The sequence below is a fragment of the Geospiza fortis genome, unplaced genomic scaffold (assembly GCF_000277835.1).
Source record: "Geospiza fortis unplaced genomic scaffold, GeoFor_1.0 scaffold29, whole genome shotgun sequence".
NCBI lineage: Eukaryota > Metazoa > Chordata > Aves > Passeriformes > Thraupidae > Geospiza > Geospiza fortis.
This window is the reverse complement of record NW_005054349.1, coordinates 4,091,393-4,114,124: the sequence shown is the minus strand read 5'-3', so window position 1 is coordinate 4,114,124 and position 22,732 is coordinate 4,091,393. Positions and strand designations below refer to the sequence as shown.

General features: G+C 43.9%; 2 protein-coding genes across 7 annotated transcripts in view; one reads left to right on the top strand and one right to left on the bottom strand.

Moving 5' to 3' along the window:
• Window positions 1-9,996, top strand: part of ZNF711 (zinc finger protein 711) — a 16,532-nt gene extending 6,536 nt beyond the window's left edge. For 2 of the 6 annotated variants that reach the window (XM_031058797.1, XM_031058801.1), the window contains 6 exons: window positions 2,495-2,653; window positions 3,456-3,602; window positions 4,174-4,311; window positions 5,451-5,498; window positions 6,011-6,154; window positions 6,618-9,473. In XM_031058797.1, the coding sequence (XP_030914657.1) occupies window positions 2,495-2,653; window positions 3,456-3,602; window positions 4,174-4,311; window positions 5,451-5,498; window positions 6,011-6,154; window positions 6,618-7,795 (1,814 nt within the window). In that variant the 3' untranslated portion in view covers window positions 7,796-9,473. Of the gene's footprint in view, window positions 1-2,494; window positions 2,654-3,455; window positions 3,603-4,173; window positions 4,312-5,450; window positions 5,499-6,010; window positions 6,155-6,617; window positions 9,474-9,588; window positions 9,668-9,755; window positions 9,794-9,881 lie in introns of those variants that run through there. The other 4 variants (XR_004081969.1, XM_031058798.1, XM_031058799.1 and 1 more) reach the window with 4 other exon arrangements.
• Window positions 9,997-14,872: 4,876 nt separating this feature from the next.
• POF1B (POF1B actin binding protein) overlaps window positions 14,873-22,732 on the bottom strand; it is a 16,637-nt gene continuing 8,777 nt past the window's right edge. The window contains exons 4-14 of the mRNA XM_031058819.1: window positions 22,625-22,729; window positions 21,531-21,661; window positions 20,565-20,592; window positions 19,681-19,755; window positions 17,373-17,465; window positions 16,754-16,867; window positions 16,446-16,598; window positions 16,232-16,342; window positions 15,471-15,599; window positions 15,119-15,192; window positions 14,873-15,029 (exon numbers count right to left, since the gene is read on the bottom strand). Of these exons, the coding sequence (XP_030914679.1) occupies window positions 14,873-15,029; window positions 15,119-15,192; window positions 15,471-15,599; window positions 16,232-16,342; window positions 16,446-16,598; window positions 16,754-16,867; window positions 17,373-17,465; window positions 19,681-19,755; window positions 20,565-20,592; window positions 21,531-21,661; window positions 22,625-22,729 (1,170 nt within the window). The remainder of the gene's footprint in view (window positions 15,030-15,118; window positions 15,193-15,470; window positions 15,600-16,231; window positions 16,343-16,445; window positions 16,599-16,753; window positions 16,868-17,372; window positions 17,466-19,680; window positions 19,756-20,564; window positions 20,593-21,530; window positions 21,662-22,624; window positions 22,730-22,732) is intronic.

The following is a 22,732-nucleotide window of genomic DNA, read 5'->3' as shown; positions in this document are numbered from 1 at the left end:
GCAGGAAGTTGCTGTTGTTGAGTAACTTCATTTCTGTCACACTGGTAATGTGTTATGTTTATAAAATATATGAGTTTAGGAAAAAATGGTGTTGCTGGAGTTGCAACTTTGAAAAAAACTTCATTACCACCTCCCAATTCTAAATTGGCAGGGTTTGTAAGCTTTGAAATACTCTTTTGGCAGTCAGAGAGCTGGGTGTATAATCCCTCTTTGTACTGGGGATTACCTCCAGTCCTTCCAGCACTCACACATGCAGTGGGAATGGTCATTGTACCTAATTAAACTTACATTTATCATTTTCCAGAACATGCATAAGAAACTTTGATAAATTTTAAAAGCCTTGCAGAAAAAAAAAGTCTTTAATAAATTCATGTTTAGTAAATGTATGGAAATACCTATTCCAAGATAAGGGAATTTCAGCATCTCTTCTGTCTGCTGACAACCCCATTCTGGCAGCTTAAAAAATGTCAATTAGCAGGTGCAGTAACACTCCCCCAGGGAGTTTAATGGGGTTTAATGACCTGGTGCTGGGAAAGTCGAGTGTCAGAGGAATATTCAGGTTCTCTGTTGTGGCTCTCTCAGTGTTTGTGCTCTGGGGGTTCCCAGTGTCCTGCTGGGTCGCACAAACATCAGGCTGCACGTGGCAGGCTCTCACTCATTGTGTGGATGTTCCTGGCATTGATTTCAGTAGATATTTAGAGAGTTTTTTAATTAAAGAAGCAAAAACTCTCTTCCTGAGGAATTTATTTTTCCTGATCCATGTTGGATACTTCTTCAGCAATGGAATTAATCCATTAGTTACCAAAAAAGACCCCAAACCCCACCAAACAACTAAACCAGCATTTTTTTAAATGTTTTCCTTAGATGTTTCAGGTTATAGAGCCTGGTGCTGATTACAGCAAGGTTGTGGGATCAATCCCCATATGGATCATTCACTTTAGAGTTGGACTTGATGATCCTCGTGGGTCCCTTCCAACTCAGAATTTTAATTTCCACCAAAGTACAGACATGACAGAGGTTCTAGAATAAAACCAGATATTTACTTGTACTTCCCTACATTTTATCCAGTTCTGTCCTCAATAACTTCTGTACTTACCTGGTGCAGTCCAGTCCAGGATTTGTGAGTAGAAATGAGGTTTCCCAGTGCTGTGAGCTGGGTAGGTGTCTGTGGGTAGCTTAGTTTGGGATTGCTGGGGTGGATCCCACTGCCCTGCTGCAGGAGAGGCACCTTCTCCTTCCCACTGCAGTGACTGCCCCAGCATTAGAGGGACTCCAGTTTAGCCCAGTGCTCAAGGGGGTTAAAGCAGCTCTTGGGAGCAGCCACCAGTGCCTGGGAGCAGGAAACTGGGAGGGCGCTTGGGGATCACTGCAGCCCTCCAAGGTAAGCCAGGGATCAGGGCCTTGGCATCCCCATGGAGTCAGGAAGCTCTGCTGTCACCTCAGTGTTCATTTTAAGGAGTTTTTCTTTGCTTAGTGCACACATTCTTTAATGTTACGTGTGCAGTAAGATGCTGTTTCCCTGGAATGTGTTTCATTCAGATTTTGTCTACATTTTGTGGGATTCTCCTCTATTTAGAGGACTTCAGTGGGTGTTCAGCACTGCACAGGTTTGTGTTGACCATCTGTACAGGAGCTAAATTTATCCTCAGTGAGAAGTGTGTCAGTACATGTGTCAGGGAGAGGCTGAGTTCAGTGCTCTCTGGGTTGGCAATGTGAAATGTATCTATGGTCATCTCTGTGATGCCCTTTTTACCAAAATATGCTGCTTTTAATAGTTTGGATGTATTTTTTTCTCTTAGAAATTAAATGAGCATTTTGAATGTATAAACCAAATAATCAGCAAGTGAGTTGTGTAAAGAATGAGAAATCAATCTCTCATAGTAGTGTTTGGATTTATTGTCACTGCATCTTTTAATCAGCTGCATATCATGCATTAATCTTCATTAATGTGTATGTTTTCAAGTGATAAAGTAGATAAAATCATCATTTCTTTGAGGAAGCAGATACAGTCAGATTTTTGATGCACACTTCTTTAGCTGGGAATATACTCCAGTCACCACACTCCTCAAGAGTTACAGCCACTAAATTTTAATCACTATGCATCAGAGTGAAACTTTTGAGAACTCTTAGACTCTAACAGGCAATTCTGGGTTAATTTTTAATGTTTTTGTATAGATCTTTAATTTTAATTATTGATAAATTTTTGCTTTCTTAGAATAATAGTTTCAGCCATAACCAGTTTCCTCATTCCCTTTGATGACAAGCTCCCTCTTGTGTCCTTTATTCTGTAATTTCTGCTGTGTTTCCTGAATTGCAATAAAATACTGAACTTCTGGAATCTCTTAAGTTTCTTGAGATGAGCTGCTTTTAAAGGCCACTTATGAATACAAACCTTTCCTGTGCATGGGGAGAATAGTGGAGAAAATCATGCTACTGATTACTTCGACTTCTAAAAATGTGTTTGAAGCTCATTATTATTCTCTTCTCTTTGCAGTGGATGATGTTGGAGAGAAATTGGACCATATAGGAAGCACTCCCTTGAAGATCAGTACCGAGGTGGCAAATGATGATGTTGCTAAAGATGATGGCTTTGGTTCAGAAGTTATCAAAGTCTACATATTTAAAGCTGAAGCTGAAGATGATGTTGAAATAGGTACCTTGAAATCCTATTTATTCTTTCAGTAGTGTGAAGTGTTTCAGGGTCTTTCTGTTTGTTCTTCATTCCACATAATCCAGTGACTGGAGTGTTCTGTAGAACGTGACATTTGTGGAGGCTGCCCAGATGCACACGTGCTGGGTGTGGATTAGGCTCGAGCTCTTTCTTGATTAGCTGGGCTATTTTCAGGCAGCCAAAGCCCAAATGTAGAAGTGGTTGTGTGTCTGCAGCTGTTTTTTCAGCTGCTGCTTTTCTCTGACTTTGCAAGGCACAAGTGTGTCAGCACAGCAGAGCCTCTGGAGTGGATCCCTTTTGTTGGTGGGAGCCTTTGGTGGCCTTTGCAGAGAGAGGGGAGGAATTCTGGGGCTGCAGGTGAGCCAAGGGACTCAGAAATCTCTGCAGTTCCCTTTCCCCACAGATAGACCAGCAATCCCTGTACTCTGAGGGGATGCACAACTCACCTATGCCTGTTCCTGAAAATGCAGAATCCCCCTCTTGGCTGTTCTTGGAGCTGAAACCTCTGGATCATTCCCAGGCTCTGTTCCCAAATGCACTTTGTTCCTCTGGGGATGGGCTCTCAGTCTCAGGGACAGAAGGACAGAAGGGACAGACTGCTCATGCAGCAGCAGGGAGAGCCAGAATCTCTGATGGCTGAGAAGTAATTCCCAGCAGGGCTGTTCTCTGAGCTGCTCTCAGGGAGGTAGTCCCAGCCAGTCAAAAAAATCCTTGGATCTGACATTAATCTTACCAGTGGCTTTGTTCACATTGACTGAATGTGTGTAACTTCTTTTTGTTCGAGGTGGGACAGAAATTGTCACTGAGAGTGACTTTCACAATGGCCATTCTGTAGCTGGAGTCATTGAACAAGGAGGTGTTGGGAGAATGCAGCGAGAAAAAATGGTTTACATGGCTGTTAAGGACTCTTCTCAGGAAGATGAAGATATTAGTAAGCATAATAAGAAACATTTTTGTTTCTCATGCTATTTGTACACCCATATAACCATCATTCTCAAGGACATTTTTAATTATTTTCTGAAGGATTCTTCAGCCTGAAGTAGTAGAAAACTAAACTTATCTTCCCTAAAAATAAAAAGCAGGCTATAATTATTTTAAAGTGATGTGGATAATGCACTTTGTGCATACTGTGTGCAAACACTTAATTATTTACGTTAAATTTAACATGTCCATGGATGAAGTTAATGAGGTTAGTCAAACTTCTTATTTTTCTATTTTCCTACTGTGAATTAAGCAGCTTTCTGAAAAAGTGGCAAATGTCATCAGTTGCAAGTCCATGAGTTTGTCTGTTGGAAATTTTGTGGGCATTTGTTTTGTATTAGTATTTATTGATAAATGTTTTCTCTCTTTAAGGAATATCTGAATAAGCCATGATCCCCTAAATGCCAAAAGAAGAAAATTAATTTATAATGGGTATCAATCAGAGCGAGAGCAAATTAAATGAAGGAAAAATTTTGAAAGACAGAATAAAATTAAAGATTTATTCTCCTCCCTTCATCCAGGCTGTGCTGAAATAGCAGATGAAGTTTATATGGAAGTTATTGTAGGGGAAGAAGAAGCCACATCCCTTCCAGACACCCAGCTTGAGGACTCTGGCGTGAATAAAACGTTTGTCCCCGTTGCTTGGGCTGCTGCTTACGGTAGGAACCTGTGCTTCTTTCCTGAAAATCCCTGCCATTATTTCCTCCCTCATCCAGCTGCCAGCATCTCTGGGATGAACCTCACCTTGTTCTTGGGGTTTGGAAGCAGCTCCAGATCTCTGCTATCCAGTGATTGCTGTGTGTTGGGTTTCATGGAGTAGAAAGGAAAGCTTGTTAGGGGAAGTTTGATTTTGTTTCAGATCCCAACTCAGATATACAGAGTATGTGGGGTTTGAAGATCTTAATGCTGAAGATCTTAAACAAGAAAAGCCTTAAGTATTTTACATTAGGAGGGGGAAGGGGGAAAGACTGTAAAAAGGGAATAGTAGGAATAAATGTGTAAATACATTCCTAATAATTTCAGGTTATAGACATGTTTTAAGCCTGTTAGTCCTCCAGGTGAGAAACAAAAAACTGATTTGTTTTCAGATAGTGGAAGTGTCTTAGGATGTTGTGAGTTCTGTCTGTTGTTTTGTATAATTTCCTTGGATTTTTGTGTGTTAAATTTTGTTAAGAGGGTATCAAATTATTCATAGTTTCTGATACAATTAATTAAGCAAGTTAGTAAAAATTCCTTGGTGTGGAATTTGGTGAAAATTCTTTTGTGAGAGCCCAACAGCTGGGCTGGTAAAGTGCTTCAGAACCACAGAGCTTTGGCACATAGCAGTAAATACTTCCAGTGCAAAATGAGGAATGTGCTCCTGAGGTATCCCTTGTGCATCTCCAAAACTCCATTGTGCTGAGAGGCTGATAAGGGCCAAGTCCTCTTATCTGCCTTCTACTCCAGGCAGATAACGTGCTTCCATCTCAGGAGCAAAGTGTGCATTTCAGATAACCTCTGCATTGCTATCTGAGGGGATAGATGAGGTTAAAAGTTTGCAGAAACAAGAATATTAATAATGGAAAGCAGGAGAAGCAGCAGGGTAAGGATGCAAACGCAGATGGGGTGGATATTAACTCCTCCCAGAGATGGGATTTTGGTTCCTGAGGCTCATGATTACACAACACTGAGCTGCACATCCCACTTGGATGGTGTTAACCTGTTAGCTAAGTTAGTTTTTTTTCATTATCAGGCTTTCAAAAGCAGCATCTTTAAAAAGAATATTATTTTATAATGACTAAAATACCATTTTCTGCAGGAGATGAAAGAAGGCTTCCCAGAAGATACGAAGATGGTCAAGCGGCAGGTGAGAACTTTTAACAGCATTAAACTAAAACTGTCTTTGAAAACACAGATATTTCTGTGTCAGTGCTCCTAATCAGAGACGCAAAGAATGAGCCATAAATTAGATATTGAAGGACTCCACAGTCTTTCTCTATTGTTTTGAATGAAAACAATTCTAGATGTCTGTAGGCTTTCAGAGGGGGTGGGGAAGTTGGGAAGCACTGCCAAGTTTTTAATGTAGTTTTGCAGACAGAAAAGAGATAATGCAGTTGTATGAAGTGAAAACAAGTTAAATAAAAATCAGGGAATATAATTAGAAATGAATCAGTGTTTAAACAATCATGTCCTTGACTTTTGCCAGGAAAGACAGATAGTGGTTCTCATTAGCATGCTTCTTTGTAATGTATGTTGTGGTAGAGGAATGGGCAGTGCTTGTTTTTAAGAAGTAGATAATGCTGCTGTGCAATTCCAATCGTCAGTCCCAAAGAAACGAGTTGTTTAAGGTTTTTTATGGTGTCTAATTTTTGTTTCTAGGAAATAACTTGGATACACGATTAGAAAACAAAAACGGTAATGCAACACAGTACCTGCAGATTTGTGATAGCATTAGCACTAATAGAGTGCTCAAACAAAAAACCAAGAAAAGGAGGAGAGGAGAGGCCAGGCAATGGCAAACAGGTAAACACTGGATGGTTACGGTATTGTCACGGAGTGCCACTTACTCCTGTCCTATTCCTTTTCTCTTTTTTAAGCTGATGCAGAATTAAAAGCTATAAGTGATGATTTGCGTATTTCCTGTGTCCTTCCCCCCTCCAGTTCTGTGCCTAGAAAATGTCATATTTTCTATGTCGGAGTCAGTACACCCAGGGCTGATGCAATTCATTGGAATGTTGCAAGCTATTAAAAAGTACCCATGGCTATATTCAGTGCACATGTGATATTCCTGATCTGTTTGAGCAGTTTCTAAAACAGAACTATATAAACTATAGGTGCTGTGGATTGGTTGTTTTTAAACTACTGAGCCACTCTCTCTCTGCTGCAAGTGTAAGTGCATGAATCTGAACAGCACTTGGCTGATTTAAAACTTCTTAATCAGTAAATGTGTTTCCTTCATAACTTGTTTTTGTTTGTTCAAAAACAGCTGTTATAATAGGTCCTGATGGACAGCCCTTAACAGTTTACCCTTGTCATATTTGTGGGAAAAAATTTAAATCCAGAGGATTCTTGAAAAGGCATATGAAGAACCATCCCGATCATATGATCAAGAAGAAATACCAGTGTACAGACTGTGACTTTACAACTAACAAAAAAGTAAGTTTCCACAATCATCTGGAAAGCCATAAACTTATAAATAAAGTGGATAAAACGCACGAGTTTACAGAGTACACGAGAAGATACAGAGAGGCGAGCCCGTTGAGTTCCAATAAACTCATCCTGAGGGACAAGGAGCCCAAGCTCCACAAGTGCAAATATTGTGACTATGAGACTGCAGAGCAGGGGCTGCTCAACAGGCACCTGCTGGCAGTCCATAGCAAGAACTTCCCTCATGTGTGCGTGGAGTGCGGGAAGGGCTTCCGCCACCCCTCGGAGCTGAAAAAGCACATGAGGACCCACACGGGGGAAAAGCCATACCAGTGTCAGCACTGCGTGTTCAGGTGTGCTGACCAGTCCAACCTGAAAACTCACATCAAAACCAAACATGGCACCGACCTGCCCTTTAAATGTGAGCACTGTCCCCAGGCCTTCGCCGACGAGAAGGAGCTGCAGCAGCACACCGAGCTCTTCCAAGGCCATAAGACTCACCAGTGTCCCCACTGTGACCACAAGAGCACCAACTCCAGCGACCTGAAGCGACACATCATTTCAGTGCACACCAAGGATTTTCCCCACAAGTGTGAGGTGTGTGAGAAAGGCTTCCACCGGCCCTCGGAGCTCAAAAAGCATAGCGAGACCCATAAAGGGAAAAAGATCCACCAGTGTAGGCACTGTGACTTCAAAACCTCCGACCCCTTTGTGCTCAGTGGGCACATCCTCTCCGTTCACACCAAGGACCTGCCTTTTAAATGCAAACGGTGTAAAAGGGGCTTCAGGCAGCAGAACGAACTGAAGAAGCACATGAAGACCCACAGTGGCAGGAAGGTGTACCAGTGCCAGTACTGTGAGTACAGCACCACGGACGCGTCGGGCTTTAAGCGCCACGTCATCTCCATCCACACCAAAGACTACCCCCACAGGTGTGAGTTCTGCAAAAAGGGCTTCCGCAGGCCCTCCGAGAAAAATCAGCACATCATGAGGCACCACAAAGAGGCCATCATGTGATAGGTGAGCTCCAGCAGGAAGCGATGTAGGAACTGTCATATGCTAATTGGGGAAAAAAATAAATCTCACGAACTGTTTCTCCTGGTTTCAAAGCTTGATATTAAACCATAACTTTACATTCTTTGTATTAAAAGTCTTAAAAAGTATTAGGGTTGGCAGGGGAACTCATAGCCCTATGATTGTTGCTGATCAGAACATAAAGAGCACTAGAGAATGCAGAGGATGGATGAATGTCTTAAATTTGCAGAAAGATGGATGAATGTCTCCAAGTGAACAGTATTTGCCATTGCTGAGTCTAGAGGACAGGGCAGAGGTGATTGTGTGACCCATTCTGTCAGTCCCAACGTGTGTCTCCAGTATGGAAACAGATCCCTGGTGGGGTGAGCTACAGAGGGTTTGCAGAGGAGCCCCTCTTCACTTCTTGTGCAGTTTGGAACAGGGAGTTTTAGTCAGACCCTTCATCACAACGTTTTCAATTGTGCCTAGAAATTGAATTCCAGAACTGGCAAACTTACCTGGGGGGGGGTGTCCCTTGTTCGGTTTGGTTTGGTTTTTGTTTTTAAACATTTCATAGGGAAACTTTTTGGTTTCCTTTATTAGTTTAGGTCCAAGAAGCATTTTTTTTTACTGGTTTTCAAAGCTGCTAACCTATTTTATTGCAGGATATGATGTTTAAAATAGAGCATTATGTTATGGTCTCGGAGGTGGTGTTCTGGTGCTAGGGTTAAAGATGTATATGTATATAATTTCCCTTTTTTTATCTGAAACTACAGTTGAATGTTGTTCAGTATGGCACATATAACAAAATTAACTTTGAATTTGACTTTTTTTTTAAAGGATAAAAATGGATGCAGCTCATAGTGTTGTGACTCAACACTAATTTTTTTCCTCGCTACTTTAAAGTCTTCTCTAAAAAGAATATTAAAAACAGTTGAAAACTGTAGGGGTTTTTTAATTAAAATTCAAAGTACTTAGAGGTTCTTTAGGGCAGTCTTCTGAACAGGTATGACAGTTACTGTCCTACCTCCTAATATTAAATTTTCCATATAGACGTAAAATTGCACCTTTTAATCGATTCTTTTTAAAAAAGATCTATACCATGCTATAAACATGCATTTTCAATCTGTAAGAAAGTATATATGCAGTATTTAACCAGAAAAACCTGCTGCCACTAGAGTTTGGAGGTGGATCTTGAGTTTACAGTGTATACATTTAAAATATGCATCCCTTTAAAAATGCTTTGTGTTAGCATGCTGCAAATCCAATGGCGCTTATATAACGAGCTGGTCTAGGGCTATTTAATGAAAAACCTGGTCATAAATGTTATGCATATAATGTGTATTTTTTACTTTTTTTAGTTGCTTCATGTTTGCACACAGCTGTTCACATGAGAAATTGTAACTTCATGCTATATTGTGGCTTTGTGTTCCAGATAATGTTCATATTTTGTTTTTGCACCAGATGAGAATCAGTTCCTTGAGAATAAATTTTTTTTATATTTCTAAACTTCAGAAAGTTAAAATTTGGGAAATCTCTTAGACAAATAAGTGTTTTATGTGGCTGTAAAAAATGATGTACACGCTGTAAAATAAGATTGTCACTGTTCTGTGGGATTATTATTTCTAAATGTGTTACTCATCGTAACGGGCATACAATAAAACGCATCTCTTGCACTCCAGATTTTTTGGAGTTTCCTTTTCATTTATGGTGTTTAGGAAAGTCCCATTCTCTGTAAATTCACCTGATATTTTTAATTGCATTGTTCACTAATTAATATGTGATCACATTTCAAGTAAACAGGTTACTGCAGGTGTATTTATCAGACTGTTGAGGAGAGAACGTTGGGTTTGATTTAACCCTTTAGACTCACAGGTAATGTATTTGTGTTTGTTTTGCTTATTTCGAAAATAATTATCAAATCTGATACTGATATTCCTTTGAATTTTTTTTTTCCTTTAAGAGAACAAAAAACTTCTCACATACTTTGGGAAAAACCAGGTAGGTTTTTGTCTTTTTAACTATATAATAACAGCTTGCAGAATGAAATGCTAAAACCTCTGCCATCCTAAATTCCCTCTCTTTTTAGAATACTTGAATTGCACCATCAGTAAGAGATTAAAAAGCTGAAGAAGAACATGTACTATTAAATGAACCCTTCACTGAGGATTCCAACGAGCTTTGAGCCACTGAACTCGTAGGTTTTGCACAAAGAGCAGAAATTAAGTAGACAGGAATTAATTTATCTGGGTTTTGTTGCTGCTTTTCCTTGCATGCCCAGCAGTCAGAAGGGAAAAAATCTTAGTGATTTAAGGCTGTGGATTTCTGACAATGTCAGTGTTTTATTCCTGAATGCTATGTTGAATACATGGACTGAAGGAGATGCTTCACCTGAAGATGATCCCTGACTCTGCCCATGGCTGTGCTGGCTGATTCTTCCACCCTACAGATGGACCAAATAATCAGGTAATTAATTGTTCTGTATCAAAGCAGGAGGTAGGTTGCTGTTCTTGACATAAGATTTTATTAGGAAGTGGTGTTTTAAATCTTCTGAAATGGAAGGATAAAATGGCACCTGAGTCCTCAGCAGTCTGAGGGACAGTTCCCAAATCCTTCTCAGCGCCCTCTCCCAGTAAATATTTGAGAGCTGTGACAGGTCAGGGGTGCTTGAGCAAGCACAGCCTCCCAAAGGTGTGCAGGGCTTGCTCTGAAATGTCAGACCTGTTTGGTGCAGCTTTTTATTGGGCTGACAGGTGCAGTTAAAAGTGATTCATCCTGATCATCAACTATGTTTTTCTTTCCTCAGGTTTCAACTGTCCACAATTAAAGGCAATAAATTAGAGAGAAAACAAGGAAGAGCTGCAGCAGAACTCTGGAGGTAAAGGTGAGGTACTGGGTGTGGGCTGGTGGCTGCTGGAGTTAGGGACTTCCCAGCCAGGGCTCTCTGGCTTTTATTTGACAGCTGAGGCAGAGAAACTTCAATACTGCAGAAAGGTCAGTCAAAACAAAGAAGACAGTTTTCTCCTTTTCAGTGCAGAACAAGACTCTGCATTCTGGCAGATAAAGACAGGGCACAATGTATATTGTTGTAATTATATAAAGTAAATAGTGTCTGACTTCTTTCTAATTTGTTCCTAGAAAAAATGTAGAAGTCTTGCTGAAGCTACTTGAAATTGAGGTGGGAAATGAGCTAAAGTAAAATGTTTCTAACCAGGATTTACAGAGCTGAGTAAATGAGAAAATGTTTTTCTGTAAACTTCAGCAGAACCTGCATTAGGTAAATCAGTTCCAGTTCCACAGCAAAGAGGGGACAGCTGAGCCCACAGTAACAAGTACTTCGTAGTAAAAAATACTAAATTTGCTTTTTAAATACATATGGTTTGAAAACAAAACCAGCCTATAAATAAATGGCCATATGCTTTATCTACTAGTCTAATTCAGCTTTTTGACAATTGCTTGGTGTTTTCTGTGAGTACAAAGTGTAGTTACAGTCTCTGTAGCATTTACAGGGTCTGGTGACCTTCAGATTCTTTGAGGAGCTGTCCTTGTCCCCAGGACAGAGCTGGCTGGCCTGAGCAGCAACCTGGGCTTTTTCTATGCAGGCTGCAGCTTTCCTGGCTGCCCCAGGATGGTGTTTCCACTGAGATGGATCAACTGGATTTGAAAAGGGCATTTGCCTGATGGTGGCCTTTGCCATGGAATTTATAAAGTAAATAGTGTCTGACTTCTTTCTAATTTGTTCCTAGAAAAAATGTAGAAGTCTTGCTGAAGCTACTTGAAATTGAGGTGGGAAATGAGCTAAAGTAAAATGTTTCTAACCAGGATTTACAGAGCTGAGTAAATGAGAAAATGTTTTTCTGTAAACTTCAGCAGAACCTGCATTAGGTAAATCAGTTCCAGTTCCACAGCAAAGAGGGGACAGCTGAGCCCACAGTAACAAGTACTTCGTAGTAAAAAATACTAAATTTGCTTTTTAAATACATATGGTTTGAAAACAAAACCAGCCTATAAATAAATGGCCATATGCTTTATCTACTAGTCTAATTCAGCTTTTTGACAATTGCTTTGTGTTTTCTGTGAGTACAAAGTGTAGTTACAGCCTCTGCTCTGTAGCATTTACAGGGTCTGGTGACCTTCAGATTCTTTGAGGAGCTGTCCTTGTCCCCAGGACAGAGCTGGCTGGCCTGAGCAGCAACCTGGGCTTTTTCTATGCAGGCTGCAGCTTTCCTGGCTGCCCCAGGATGGTGTTTCCACTGAGATGGATCAACTGGATTTGAAAAGAGCATTTGCCTGATGGTGGCCTTTGCCATGGAATTGTCTCACCACACCCAGGAGCTCCTGCTCTGAGCCCTGTCCCTCCTTAAGGAGTTCCTGTGCTGTGCCATGGAGTGGGGGAAACACAGGTTGGTGTCACTGAGGGGCTGCTCAGGAAATCCATGGCTGGGATGAGCCATCAGGACCTGTGGCCATCAATAACTCCCATTTCTGATCTTTGTAGCTTGGTCTGAGCTGTGGGGATCCCCAGCCCTGGTGGGAGCCCAAGGAGCAACTGCACCCAGACCCCTGCACAGGTAACTCTGATGGCATTGAACAGACATGGTGCTTAAGTCCTTTTTGTGTTTCAGATCACCCAAGGTGAAAAGCCTTTTCCTGGCAGTGTAACTAAAATTATTTATGGCACTGACACTGTCCCCATGGCAGGAGCACATTAGCTCTGAGTGTAGTTGTACCTTTTATTCACTGCTCTGCAGAAAAGGGGGTTGCTTTAGAATCTGTTTTAGAATAATTACTGAATGCAGAGGGGCAAGGCACTCCTCATTCAAAGGAGGGTATTTAACTAATTAAAGCCAGGCTGGTGAAACTGCAGGCCCATCTCAGCCTGGACACACTCAAAGAGCAGCAGCAGGAACAGGTTTTACTTGTGGCTCTTTGCCAAATCCTAAAGAGCACAAGGCCAGCTGGACATCCAGCATCACCTGAGGGAGTTCTGGCAGCAGCAGCCAGAAAAGGGAGCCAGCCCCAATCCTTCACTTGAAAAGATTCATGGAGAGGAACAAGACACCACCTACACCCCCCTGCCTCCAGCTGTACACAAGATGTTTTCAGGACAGACAGACAATGATCCAGAGAGTTAGACTTGGGTTTATTTCATGGTTACAGGTAGCCTCCAGCATTCTTTCCCCATTAAACATTGCCTTGAGTTTATAGTATCTGGGAACAGAAATACATGGCTGCAGCAGGAAAGCAAAGCAAGAACCCCACGATAAAAAAGCACCTTGGATTGCAGCATTGCAAACTTTCCCTATGAGTCTCTGTGCTGTGTTGCTCAGACAACTACTAAATCATGAACACCAAATCAGTTTGAAAGAATTTCTGTGGTCCTTAAAGAAGTGGAAATTGTAAATGGCAGGTTGGTCTGATAAGGAAATTTAGTCCATGAGTTATTTTCACACAAAGTTCTTCTATATAAAAATATACCAAGTTCTTGAAAATTTGAAGCACAGCAAATAAATACAGCTGGTTTGGGGCTGAAAATACATCACCTCTGAGGGCAGAAGCATTCTCTAAAATGAGCCTTGGCCCAGCCCTTCAGTGAACTGAGTCCTGCTGGCATTTGCCAGGTCAGCAGCTGGGTTTGATGGAAGATTTGTCCTTTGTGTCCGAGCTTCCCAGACAGAGGCAGGTGTAAGGTGAGGAGCAGTTCCCAGTGAGGTATTTGTGAAGTTCCCATGCAGCCCGTGACTCTGCACTGAAAGCAGCTGTGGGAGGGGTGGGACTGACATCGGGGTCATTCCCACTCTCAGCATGAAGAGACAGAACATGGCTACAAGGACCAAGAGGAGAAGGTTCCAGGTGTCTTCCTTTTGTCTCCTAGATTGCCTGAGGACTGGCTGAAGAACAGGAGCTAGTCAAGAACAGCTGAAGTCCACAGAGGGATAGCATCCCACTCCTCCGAGGGAAAAGTGAGTCCTTAATGTTTTCCCAGCCTTCCTCACTATCAGACTGAACCTTTTCTTGGATGCAGAAGAGCAGAAAGTAAAGCAGTTTTAGTGGTTTGTGAACTCCTTGGAGCAGCTCTGAGGGCTCAGAGGTTTCTCTCATTCCTAAAAGAAACAAGCAGCTTGTTAGAAGAAATACACAAACCTGTTTCTGTTATGAAACAGAACTACCTCCCATAAAGCATCTCATTTAATTACCTACTTGTTTTCTCTTGTACAGTGTCCAAGGGGACCCGTGAGCCTCTGTACCAAACACTTTACTTTTTCATTTCTCTATTGCTGTTTCATTGCTTGACATTTCACTAGGTTGCAATGCACCTGGGTGAAGTTTAGGGATCAGTAATAAAACTCTGCTCTTTCCCAGTGCCCTGAGACTTCTGCTTTTTTGATCCTGCTGCAGGCAAGGATCATGCCAGGTGTGTTACCTGCATCTGCTCAGGCTGTCACAGAACTGTCCCCTGGCTGTGTCCCCCCGTGGTTGTGTCCAGGTGCTGCTGTGACCTTGTGCCTGCAGCCACCACCACCCCTGCTTGGCCACCGTGCCATTTCTCCAGCCTTTACCTTGTAGCCAAACTTGGCACCACGAGCCCTGCCTGTAACAGAAATAGTTTCTGCAGCCCTGTTTTCTATTTTTACTCTGAATCACTCCTTAAAATGTCACCACTCTTCTGCATTCCTGGGTTTGTCACTGCCCTGGCTCAGGGTGAGTTTCAGGGATGTGGTGCTTTGTGTGTTTTAGTAATGGCTTGGAGTCATTAGTGCTGCTAATGCAGAGGAGCACATTCCTCCCAAATCCCTGCTCACCCAGAGCACAGCAGGCACAGTCCCTGCCTACCTGCCCAGTACAGCAACACCCCGGGGCTGGTGTTAGAGCAGCGCTGATGCTTTTGTTCCGGGCAATTACGTGCCAAAGAAAACAACAAAAGGTTTTATTTGTACCACACCCACCAATTACTGCCTGCTCCAAGAGCCAGGACAGTTCCCTGGCTGCAGTCACTTTGCTTTTTGCAGTTAAATTACCACGAGGGCATCACTGAGCTCTCAGTTTGGGTAACACTTGCTTTGAAGTTAAATTGAACACTTAGGGATTGCAGAGCAACAGTCCATCTCCAGGTAAACTTACATGTTTCCAGATCTCTCCAGTCCTCTCAATTACAATCGTTTGTGATTTATTGACCGGTGATGTGACCTTGTAGTCATCAGACAGGAGACCCAGAATAGGATACTGATTCCTGTACCTGTAGAGAGTTGAACAGGTTGTTTAACAGAGCCTAAACAAAGGAAAGCCCAAATGATGTCTTTTTTAAAAAGGTGAATAACACGTTACTTTTTAGTGATGATGGCTGTCACCCCAGGGGACTGGCTGCCTGAAAACTTGTCATGCTTCAGTCTGAAGAGCTCCTGACAAAACCAAAAGCAAACACTGATGTCAAGTCATGTTTTTTGAAGTATCAGTTCACTAAAGCCACAACAAAATATTTGCAGAAATTTGTCTCAACAGTCTGAAAATCTGCCCTTCCAGAAGGCTGGCAGAGAAACAGCATTCAGGTAGAACAAATCCTAACCCCCATTTCCTGAGCCAGGAGAGGACAAGGAACTTCCTGGTAAGGTTCCACCTACACAGTACCATGGAGGCTCAAACACAAAAACCCTTAGAGAAATAACTTGTATTATTTTACCTCTTGCTGTTGTTTAATAAAAGCCTCTTTGTCCTCCAGCAGCGATGTCAGTTCGTGCAGCCTCATTTGCAAGTCGCTGTTGCTCCCCTCTCTCCTGGTTATGTCCTGCTGGAACTGGCACAGCTGGGACTGCAGAACAAGGCAGGAGCTCTCAGGTGTGGGGGGCTCTGGGCAGGGCCCCTCAGCACCCACCCAAGGCTCTGGGGGTGGCATTTCATTAACACCATCAACAGTGAGACACAGGGATGTTCAGGTCAGGAAGTTGAGCCACACAGTAAATTCAGAAAATGCTAATTGGACTGAATTCTACCCAGTATTAATGTAATGATTTTACAGTTCTCACACTAAACCAAGACTGTATCAGTTAAATTGGCGTCCAGAGTTGGAGACTTTTACCCCTGATTTCCATGAGAGACATTTCCTACATACAGCTGTGACTGGGATTTATTTTTGTTTCCTATTAAGCATATTTTGACTAATTTCTTATGTTTTCAGGACACACAAAATATCCCTTTAGGACAGCCCATCCTTTAGGATCAACCACTAACCAGGTTGATCCCTAATTTCTTCATGTAAAGAACAGTTGGATTTTTTTTAAATCACAGTTTTATGTTCTACTATAAAGGTTTTTAACCATCACCAGTGTCTATGAGTAAAGTAACTGCACAGCCAGAAGACAGCCAAAAAGTGCCTGTGGAAGATGTCTGCTGCTCCAAGTGCAGGAGCAGCTGTCCCTGCACACAGCCAGCAGAGCCCCTCACCCTGAGGCTGCGGATCTCCCTGTCCTTGTCCTCCCTGAGGTTGTTGATCATCTCCACGTAGCGGCTGGACAGCTCGTCCGTCGTGGTCTGCAGCGTCGGGCTGGAGCAGCTCTGCACAAAGAGCCCAGTTTTAGTTTACAAAAAATGCTTCCATTGTTAGTTTTCTTACACTGATCCCTCTGAGTCTGGGACTCAGAGGGGACTGAGCCCTCACCTGCAGCTTGAGGCTCTGGATCTCCTGCTCCAGGGCCCTCTTGCTGTACTCCAGCTCCTTCAGCTGGCAGTCCTTGTCCCCCTCGCTGAGCCGCAGGGACAGGAGCTGCTCCTCCAGCGAGCGGCATTTGGCAGTGCTGTCCCTGAGCCCTTGCTGCAAAGCACAGGGGGAATGAGCACCTGCAGTTCCTCAGGGGAGGAACAGCATCACACACACAGCAGGCAGCAGTTACTCAGAGTACCCAGAAGTCAGCAAATTGCCCCCATTTTGGCTGCCTGGAATGACACTGGAAATGTTTCTCGATTTACCTGCTGCTGACGGTTGTTCTCCCTCAGAGAGGCCAGCATTGTTTCATATTCTTTCACTTGGCAATCCTTAAAAGCCAAATCCTTCTTCAGCAAGACATTGTCAGTTTCCAGCTTCTGCAGGACAAAAGTCAAAAGTTTACAGTCAAAAGCTGCAATTTTTCAGTCAAGTCTTCCCATAAAGTGCCACACAGTCATTAATAAAGGGATGGTTTAGAACTGAGAGAATGCTTAACTTCCTTGAAAGTTTGGGGTTTAGGTACATAGCACACACTGTAGTGCCTGTGGCTTTGTGCTGGGTGGTGAGCACTGGGATCCTGGACACTGCCCTTCCACTCTGCCCCAGAAACAATGGGGCAATAGAATAAAACAAAAACCACCCCAAAACTGCACACATTCCTTGTTCTGTGCTCAAGTTCAAACTCTTCTCCTTCAACTTTGCATTTTCCAGGACAATGCTGTGACATTCCCAGCAGCGCTGAGCACCTGTGGAGCTGCCAAAGCCAGCCCTGTCCATCGAGCCTCCTGAGGCACTGACAGAGCAGCCACTGGCACCAGCACAGGCACAGCCTGGAGTGCCAGCTCTGGGAGCAGCTGGATGAGGATGAGGAGCAGCACTCACCCCCAGGTCATCCTGCAGGTGGCAGAGCTCCTCCCGCAGGTTCTTGAAGGTGGAAAGCACAAGTCTCAGGGATTTGTCCGATGTTGCTCTCATCTGGGAGGGGAGAAATGAAAAGGATAATTGGGATTAATTAGGCAGCTTTGTTTACAATATGCCTGACAAGAGGTAGAACAGAAACTGCTTTACAGCTGACAGTAACTTCTGAAACCATTGCACGTCCTTTGAAGTGCCCACAGTTTCTACAGGAAACATTTTCCTTGCACTTTGTTCTGCAAATGCCAGTGTTCAGTTTCTGCTTTGTAACACAGCACAGCATTGTTAAAATGGAAGGAACAACAGGGTAAGAACTGCCTTTGTGCACCAATAAAGGGAAAAATAAATGTGTTAATATTGTACAATTATTATTTGAGCTTTAAAAGCTTTGTGCTCACACTGATTTTTAAAAATTACTGCCCTGCCTGAAAAGGCACAGAGGAATGAGTCATGTTTGAGATCTGGCAAAGCTTTGGGCTCAAGGATGAAGGAATTTAATTAACATTTTTAAAAATTTAAATTAAAAAAGCTCATACAGCCAACTCCTCCCTTTAAAAGGAAAAAGATCCCAAAGATGAAAGGAGTCACCTGGATGAAAGAGAAAACCATAAGTGACCACAGCCCAACACTGTTCTCCTTTGGAATGTTAATTTTAATGCCTTTAATACCTGTGTATTGATTCAGGTGAAAATATAAATTGTTGCATTTCATGATACATTTATAATATTCAAAAGAAGAAAAATAGACTTTGAAAGGACACACAAAACAACTCCTCAAGCTGTAACGCTCCTGGAAGGGCTGAATAATCTGTGCAAAAGCTGTGGTTTTTTCCTGTCCAGACAGAAGTGAAACCCTCCTGTGTGTTCCCTTAACTTGGAGCTCTCATGCTCTCTGTCCATATGGGGATTGGCCCTTGCCCAGTTATTTATCCCCACTGGTGCCATGGTCTGAGACTCCATTCCTACCTGGTGTAACTCACCTTTCTGTTTGTTTTGTCATTAAAGTGGAATTTCACTTTTGCCTTATGGTTCTGTTGCTTTTATTGTGTAATACACTACAGATTGAGTTTAAAAGAAGGAATTGAGTCAAATGGTGAAATTTAGACTATAAAAATATAAGTAAAACCCCACTCAGCAATTGCTTAGTGCTAGAGCTTGCTAAATCCCAGAGGTGCCTTGTGCTTCTCCAGGGGAGTTCTCTGTGTCCTTAGAGGAGCCTCTGGGCATTCCCAGCTCGGGATCCTGGGCTGTGCAAACCCTTCCCTCCCTGCTCTGTCCTGGTGGCCAGGGGATCTGAGAGCACCCTGGGTGGATCCTGACAACAACTGGGTCCCCAAAAGCCATTCTGGCGGCATTTTATAATCACAGCTGTGAGGATGTAAAACCAGCTGGACACAGACACAACAGGAAATGCCTGTTCCAGCTTTTCACCTGGAGCTGAACCAGCCTCCCAAGGACAGTGTGCCAGTGAGAGGCCATGGAATGTCCTCATGCTGGCTGGAATGTCCGTGGGGTTGATGTCCCTCTTCCTTGTAAGAGAAGCACAGAATAATTCCAGCTGGAAGGGATGGGGAGGTCAGAGCAGGGCAGCTGTGAACTCATACGAGGCTGCTCCTTCTCAACCTCATTTTAATGGATTTCTTTTTTACCAGGAAGTGATTCCAAGGTGCAGCTCCCAGGTAGGATCACCCTTCCCCTACCTGAGGGAGCCCAGATCAGGACACTCCTGCTGAGGCTGCCCTGGATCCTGCTCTGACACCCCTGCCTGGCAAAGGCAGCTCTGAGTGCTGAGCTGTGCTTTTGGCATCCAGCAGCAAACGGAACCATTCCTGTTGTGGTTCAGTGTAAAGGGTTTTGTGCTCCTGGGCTGGTTCTTCAGCTCCCTCCCTGCTCCATGCCCAGCCACGGGGTTGGGCTGGGAGCAGGTGGGATTCAGGCTCTGCTGCTGGGCTTTTAGCAGCTCCTGTTTGTGTTTGGATTTTAAAGCCTTAACACACAACACAGAAAGATGAAAGGTCCCTGTTCTCCTGTCAGTGGTCAAAAGCCAAGACAGTTTCAGTGAAACTGCAGGAAAGCCCCAGTAGAGCTCAGTTTAAAATACACAAGTGAACTGTGGGTCCATGTGACACTTCCTTTAAAGCCACCATTCCACCCCCTCACTCCAGAAACAACGGGATGAGGGAATGCAGAGTGAAGGGTGTTATGTACCAAGTCCCTCCTGAGTGTGAGCCAGCTCCCACTGCTCCCAGCTCCCACAGGCTGCCAAGCTCCCATACCTGCAGGAGATAACGAATCTGCTGCTTTGTTGCCTCAGACAGTCCTTTGGGAATTAATTCTTCAATATCTTCAGTCTAAGCAAAGAAGAGAGGAAAGGGGAGACATCTTGATTAAGAATTTTGCCTGGTAGATTAGTAATGTGGTTTCTTCATTAATTACACAGCTCTGCTATGAAAAACATCTTTAGTACAAGGCAAATAAGAACAAAAATAGATCAAAGTCTATCCAGAAAAGTTCCAAAGTCTTTTATATGTGGGGCATGTACAAAATGAGATAAAGTGATACATGAAGCATATATTCAAATGCTTAAATTCAACATTTAAAAGCAGTATTCAAACCAATCCTCTCTCAGGGATTAACAGCTGATGCTCCAGCAACTCCCAGAGTTTATGGTGGGGCAAAACCTCTGAATGGGCTGCCAATAAACCCCAGCTGACCACCAGGAGATGCTGCCAGGATTCAGTGGCATTTGCTTCCTGCAGGTGAACCCTGGACAGGTATTTCTGCCTGATTCACACTGAATGCCTTCAAAGGTGCAGCTCCTGCTGCTCAGCAGCAGCTTCACTGAGAATGACAGAGCCTTTGTAAAAAACATATTGTAAAAATACAGGTACCTGTGCAAGTCATTTTCCAGTGAAACCATTATTGGAACAGCAGGAGAGACTTCCAAAATTTGACTGTCATACTGGAATAATGTGAATTATTGACGTTTCCTTTCAGTATTATCACATTTGCAAATACCTGCCTGGCAGTGGTTTTCAGGCTCTGAATGTTTTTACCAAGCAGGAAGCACTAACAAAGACCAGCCTCCTCCATTTCAGCTGCTTTGGCTTTGTCTGCTTGAGCCCTCCCCCAGTGGTGGCAGGGACAGCCTGGCCCTTACCTGGCATGTGAATTCGATGTCATGGTTCCTGTAAAACACAAAAAGCTGCTTGAGAACTTTCAGGATTCAGGCCCACATTCACCACTAGAAGCATATCTGGACAATACAGAGCAAGGAAGGGTCTCTCTCAGCTGCAGAGTCATCACCTTCCCTCTGTGGAGGAATTCCTGGGGACACTGGAGTCCTACAGCAGCACAGCAAACACAGGCTGAGTATCCCCAGTCCTTTGGGCAGTTATCCCAATTATGGGCAGTAAACCCAATTACTCCCTTAATTGCTTGGGTAATGGTTTGCCCACAACTCTGCTGCAATTCCCTGCCCTGCTCCAAGTGTTGACTCAGGGTTTCTGTGATGGTTAAATTCCTTTTTTCCCCTGCTACAGGACCACTTTCCTTATTCAGTGACCTTGGAAGGCACCAGGTAAGAGTGGGAGTGAGGGGGAAGAATGAGGGTGATGGGAGGGAAGGGAGGAAGGTTGTGCAGGGCACTGCCTGCTGTGACTCTCACTTCTTGCACAGATAGTCTGCAGGGCTCTGCAGAAAATGTGCTTTATGTTCATTTGGATTTGGAGACTGAGTTTTATGCCTGCTGGGGGTTGTCCTTTGATCCATGACACAACATCACAACAGGACTGAGGAAATTTGGACATTTGGGTTGTTTCTTCAGGACACAGCAATAGAATTGTGTCATGAAATATGTCAGAGTGTGCTGTAAGTTCTTGTTTGCTCAATGTACAAACGTGTGGGAGACACAATTCTTAAGCATCACATTCAGTAAATTTCCTTGGCTTACAGCATTTCTGTGTCCTCAGTTACTTGCAAATCAGATGGATGTGTAAAACATCCAGTCAGTTCCAGCTGTCAGGAAGAAACAAGGAGCACAACCAATTCACAAACAACACTGTTCCTGTCAGCTGTGCAGTGCTGGATGTCTGGGACACAGGAATGACAGAGCCAGTGGCAATACCTTGTCCCAATCTTCTCCACGTGCTGCAGCAGGCAGCTGTACAGGTCATTGCTCTTGCGGTGCAGCTCGGCCAGCAGCTCCCCAAAGAAGCGACAGTCCAGCTGCTCGGGGCGTTCCTGGGGGCAGCTCACCTGGCAGGAGACAGGCAGGGCATCAGGACAGGAGGGATCCTTATCTGGGATAAAGCTGAACATGAAAATGCTACAGGTAGGATTTGGGTCTGGCTGCTCTTAGCAATTTTCAATTTAATTACACTTTTCTTGGTAGTGAGTCTTCCACGTCTGCTGGTTTTCAGTAAACTGAACAGAGAGGAATGACTTCCTTTAAAACAACAAGAACCAGCAAAGTCCTGCTTCCACAGCAGTGTCCTCAGCCCAAGCTGAGTGTCCTGAGCTGGTTGATGGGAGTGTCCAGCTCTGGAAGGTTCTGCACAGGTGTGACACCGAGGTCCCCCAGGGTGTTTGTCACCCAAACAGCGACTGGGTGCACAGGAGGGACCTGCTGCACTCCTCCCCAGCTGCACTGACAGGCTGCAGGTACACCAGGAAGCATTAGTGATTCCACTGAATTTGTGTCAACAACTTTTGCATCAAACTGAAATACATTTGAAGCCCTGGTTGATCAGCATAGGAGGAAAGGAACCCTGAGCTGATGTTTGCCAAGGTTCTAAAGCAATGTGTGTTTCCTCCCAAAGCAGAGGCTGTGCATCCCTCAGTCTTTGTGTACAGACTGACAGCTGAAACCCGACTGAATTGATGGGTAAAGAAAAACAAAACCAAACAGCCCTATGAGACTGAGCCCAGCTAAAGTAAACTGGACTAAACACCACAGGCTCACCTCAGCCAGTGCACACCTGAGCACAGGTCTGTGACAATGAGAAACACAACTCTCAAACAGCCTTTTCCCCCAACAGCACCTGAGAAAGCCTTGGACAGTGCCAGACAGACACACAGACCCTGCTCAGTGACAAGGGCATGGTGCTGAGAGCCCCCCACAAACCTCAGGAGGCTGCAGAGCCACAAACCCGCTCGCTCCCGGGGTTCTGTCCCTGCCTAAGAACGAACCGCGCTGAGAACAAACCACGGAGCCCTCACCAGCTCGGGGGGGGCCGTGCCCCTCCTCACGGGGTGTCCCCGGCACTCGTCACTCCCGGGGCCCGGGCACAGCTCGCAGGGACTGCCCGTCTGTGTCTGCTGGCACTG